The 5,454-nt window shown below is 30.1% G+C and overlaps 1 protein-coding gene across 1 annotated transcript in view; it reads left to right on the forward strand.

Annotated features, from left to right (window-relative positions):
* Fem (feminizer) overlaps positions 1–734 on the forward strand; it is a 6,038-nt gene extending 5,304 nt beyond the window's left edge. The window contains exons 6-9 of the mRNA XM_017901284.1: positions 5–169; positions 241–385; positions 444–603; positions 672–734. Of these exons, the coding sequence (XP_017756773.1) occupies positions 5–169; positions 241–385; positions 444–603; positions 672–691 (490 nt within the window). The 3' untranslated portion in view covers positions 692–734. The remainder of the gene's footprint in view (positions 1–4; positions 170–240; positions 386–443; positions 604–671) is intronic.
* Positions 735–5,454: the final 4,720 nt, after the last annotated feature.

The raw sequence follows: 5,454 nt of genomic DNA on the forward strand, positions 1-5,454 counted from the left end.
AAAGAGATCGCAGTAGAGGTAAAAGCAAAGAGTATCAAGAAAAAGATAGAAGGCACGGTGAATCGCGTGATGTAGAGGAAGATCATTTACGAGAAAGAAAAAGTCATCAAGATCATTCTCGTTCAAGGGAGCGAGAAGAAAGAAAATGGGATAGAGATTCCTGTCACAGGTACATAATGGAATATGTTGAATGTTATATTTATTGAGAACTATATTTTATAAATATCGACATAATAGTAGGTTTAAAGATGAAAGATATTATCGAGAATACCAAGAAAGATCAAGAGGACGATCTCGTGAAAGAAGAGATAGAGATACGTCTAGAGAACGTGGAGTACCTACATCACACTACTTTGAACAGATTCATGTTCCTCTTTATTATAGTGTAAGTATTCAACCTACACGAAATATGATTGAGAATATTAAACTATATTGGTCCTTAGAACTTCTCTCCAAGACCAATAATGGTTGGACCTTTGGTTCCAATGCGAGGACAGGTTCCTCTAAGTAGTAGACATATGATGAGTCCGTTTCCATTGAGGCCGTTTCCACCACGATTTATTCCTCCAGATATGTATAGATTACGTCCACCACCAAATCCTAGTATGTATATTTATAAATTTATTATGTATTTGAAGAAATACTATTCTAATTATTTTTATTTTATGTAGGATTTGGGCCAATGTATTAATGGAAGACTTGTTATAAAGTCATATGTGATGTTGATTTATTTATTTAAACGAAATTTACAAAGGAATAGATAATAAAGAAATAATTTTAAGTCTTTCGTTTGATGTTTTCTTAAACATATTCGCACCGTGCAGTGGCTTTCTAAGAAGAGAACAAGAATTCTTTTTTCAAAAACCTAATGTCAGAATTAGCTACTAAACTCTGATGTCTACTGTATTGACCGTATTAATTTTTCAGTTTTTACATATGAAATAAGAAATGAATGATTATATTTTATGGTACAGTAAAGTGTACTTAATATATCAAATATTAATCAACACTTTATAAGAATTAAAAATTCTAAAAAGTTCATAATAGTCAACATTATGGCCAATGCAATATACATGTAAGTAGTGGGTGAAGTATATAAGTGTTATATAATCTTTTAACTGTCTAGTTATAAGAGTTGCTTATAATCATAATTTGGAAGTTGTATGAATTGTGTATAATAATGTTCACAATATAATAAAATCCTAAATTAAAGTATCAAGTAATAATATAATAACATGCAAAGTTGCTACAGCATTTTAGAAGTTTAAGGTAGTATACCATAGTCATGGTATACTTTATATGGATGAGAATGAAGTATACTTCATATTGATTAAGATTTCGGATTTATTTTTATATTCTATCAGATTATTTCCGATATTGAATGAAAATCGAATTACTTTAGAAACTATGATATCTAAATTTTCATTTAACTACATTTTCAATCTCGCTATGTCGTGGGGGTTATTATATATATGCAATCACTTTTTAATGATCGTGAAAAAACAATAAACTTTCTACAGCACATTTTTTAAATATAGACCATTGTTTAATATACATATTTTAAGCTATATTTAATATTTTAGCATAAGCTCCAATAGTCTTGTGCCTATTTTATATATGACATGTTTTTATGCAAACCAATGTCATATATTTCTAGAAGGTAGTAATAATGTAATGTAGAAATTTGATTTATTGTAATGAATTGTAAGTTATTAAATGTGTAAGAAATATTTTTGTTTAGTATATTTATTACTGACATTTATAAAAAATAATGTAATTGAAAATTTGCTTACAAGGAGAGTGCAAGTCCTTCTGGTCACCGATCTAATAGAAACATTGTAGGTTTGTAGATTTCGTCATGCAGTTCAAGAATATATATCATTATAACCGCCACTACTCAATACTTTCTGAGATATTTATGATTAAAGTTTTATTACTTCTATACCTACAGATTTATTTCCAATGTCTCTAGTTGATTTTTTTTCTTTAATCTATTTTTTATTTTGTATTCATATTTCGCCTTGGCAAACATTGTAAATAAACAATTGTAAATCAAATATCTTAATCAAAAAATTTATTTTTTACGATTTCTTAATAATTTATCCCAACTACAAGTGCTTCTTCAAGTTTAAGCATGTTATAAGACATATATTAGTTTTATTAATGTAAAATACTTTTAAAATCAAATCTATTAAAATTTATCATTTATTATACTAATTCAAATTAGAAATTAATCAATATATTAATATAAAAATTTAGAAAGTAAATATTGTATACCGGTTAAATATATAAAAGCAGATATACAATCCATTGAAATATTATTAACTAATACTTATTATTATATCCTTAGTGGCTGGCTCTTGCATATAAATATTATACATGTTTATAAAATATCAATAATAAAATAAGACATCAATAATAAAAAAAATCGAAACTAAAAAAAAGAGCCAATCCCGTTACAGAACATTCGTTTCTACACTGATAAATAGAAAAAAACGAATCCAAAAGCCTAATATCGAAAATAGAAAAGAAAAAAGCAAATTCCACAGGACGGTCTGACAGCCACTGACACATTCGGCACTATTTTGGGAAAACGCACGCTCGAAACCTAACCTAACCTAACCTAACCTAACCAGCCACTAAGGGTAAAGTGATAAGTATTAGTTAATAGTATTTCAATGAACTGTATATTTGTTTTTAAAAATTTAACTGATATACAATATTTACTTTACTCTAAATTTCTATATTAATATACTAAATAATTTCTAATTTGAATTACAATAATAAATAATAAATTTTAATAAATTTGATTTTAAAAGTATTTTACGTTAATAAAACTAATATATTTGTTATAACTAGGTTATAATGAAAACAACTGTTGGTGATATTGAGTTAGAATTATGGGCAAAAGAAACTCCAAAGGCATATTATTAGAATGACACTATATTTCATACAATTATCAAAGGATTCATAACATAAGGTGGTGATCCCAGAGGTACAGGAGAAGGTAGTAACATATATGAAGAACCATTTAAAGTGAGACTATATTTAAAAATAAAATGAATTCCGTCTTTATTCAAAAATAATATATGTGTTTCAGGACAAATTTCATACAAGATTACTTACGTTTTTTTTGCGAGATTTAATTGCTATGGCTAATGCTGGGAAAGATGACAATGGTTCCCAATTTTTCTTTACTCTTAGTTCTTAGTTCTTCTGGAGAAACTATATATAATATGCTTGAACTTGAAAAAGTACTTATACATGAGGTAAATTTAATGTTTACAAGAAAATATACCAAAAATTGATATAAATATAATATTTCCTCTGTTTTGTAGAATGATAGGTCACTTTATCCTTCAAGATTGATATAAACTATAATATTGAACAATCCATTTTCTGATATTATTCCAAGAATAATAGTACAGAAAAGTGAAGAAGTAACGATTGGGAAAGTGACAATGGAGTAGTACGGACATCTACTTAAATTCTAATGTCTATATGGCATTGTTTATTATGTCGTTAACAACTTTCAAACTGAATAAAATGTACCTAAGCATATAACCATTGCAATTTCATTTTCTTTATACCAAGAAGAAACTCACTCATCTTCATCTGTGACTTCATGTTTGTGTACAATTAATTCATCACCTTTTATAATTGCATCGTACAGGCACAGCTTTAGTGGACTTTCTAATATGAATTCCTTGTTATTTAATTCATTATTAATGATTATTGCATAGAGTGTTTGAACAATTGCCGAGGATACTAATGGTTTGTCTTTCCATTAGTATAATGGAATAATTAATAATTCCCGTTCATGAAGTAATTATAGAAATTTGGAATTTTTCGCAACAGAAATATATTTACAATTGCTTCAATGATATTATTAAATATAAGAGACATCGTTTGATATTGTACATCGATACTTTATCATACAGCTATTTCAAAGATGCAACATTTTCCCGCTACAAAAATATCAAGCATATCCGGCTACAACCAACTTCCAGTTGGCGGCAAGCGGGCATAGCGGTAACAAATGGTGGAATAGTCTTACGCGTCAAAGTGAAACATTAAATCTTAAAACGTTTCGTGAAGTAGTGATATTGCTGATTGATGTTATAATTATTTTACGAAGTTCAAGATTACTAACTATGAACATTTCTTCCGAGGTAATATACTATATGTGAAAAAAGGGATCTTGCATAGCACAAATCGTACATGTGGAAAATAAAGTGTTGTGAGTGAGGGATCCTATAATACTACCGCATTGTCCGTTACAATGCCCTGCAGAAGATTCTAGATTTCGACTAATCATTCGAATATTTGATCAACATTACTCTGAATAGTCAGTTTTTAAATAGCTTTTACAATTTTTCTTCGATCTTGACGTTCTATTGTAACATAAATATGTATTATCTCTTTTCATTCTAAATATTAATTGCGGATTAGAATATTTCGTTACTACTGTATAGAATAGGCTGTTCTCCAACCAGTAGGGCAATTATATTACGATTGAAGGTGCATATCTGAAACAAAGTAACGGAAAAACAAGTGCCTATGAAAACGTTGTACACAGTATACTTTATTCTCCTATATTTCCGAAATTAGGCCTTTCGGTTAGATTTCTTCGGCATAACAGCATACAGTAATTTCTTCCTTAACGGGATTGGATATTTTTTTTTCGGTTTCGAGCGTGCCTTTGCCAAAAATAGTGCCGAAAGTGTCAGTGGCTCTCAGATGATGCTGCGCAGTTTACTTTTTTGGTTTCTATCTTCAAATTAGGCTTTTAACTCCGGTTTTTTCAATTTATCAGCATAGACTGAATTCTTCCTTACCGGGATTGGATATTTTTTTTCGGTATCGAGGGTGCGTTTTCGAGAACTAGTGCCGGAAGTGTCAGTGGCTCGCAGATGGTGCTGCGCAATTTACTTTTTTGGCTTCTAGTTTTTGAATTAGGCTTTTTGAATCGGATTTTTCCATTGATTTGTGTAGAGTGATTTTTTCCTTACCGGGATTGGATATTTTTTTTCGGTTCCGAGTGTGCGTTTTCGAGAAATAGTGCCGGAAGTGTTGGTGGCTCGCAGATGGTGCTGCGCAATTTACTTTTTTGGATTCTAGTTTTTGAATTAGGCTTTTTGAATCGGATTTTTCCATTGATTCGCGTAGAGTGTTTCTTTCCTTACCGGGATTGGATATTTTTTTTCGGTTTCGAGTGTGCATTTTCAAGAAATAGTGCCGGAAGTGTCAATGGCTCGCAGATGGTGCTGCGCAATTTACATTTTTGGCTTCTAGTTTTTGAATTAGGCCTTTTGAATCAGATTTTTCCATTGATTCGCGTAGAGTGACTTTTTCCTTAACGGGATTAGATATTTTTTTTCTGTTTCGAGTGTGCGTTTTCGAGAACTAGTGCCGGAAGTGTCAGTGGCTCGCAGATGGTGCTGCGCAATTTAC

This window comes from Eufriesea mexicana, unplaced genomic scaffold, assembly GCF_001483705.2.
Source record: "Eufriesea mexicana isolate 0111107269 unplaced genomic scaffold, ASM148370v2 scaffold1601, whole genome shotgun sequence".
Taxonomy (NCBI): Eukaryota; Metazoa; Arthropoda; class Insecta; order Hymenoptera; family Apidae; genus Eufriesea; species Eufriesea mexicana.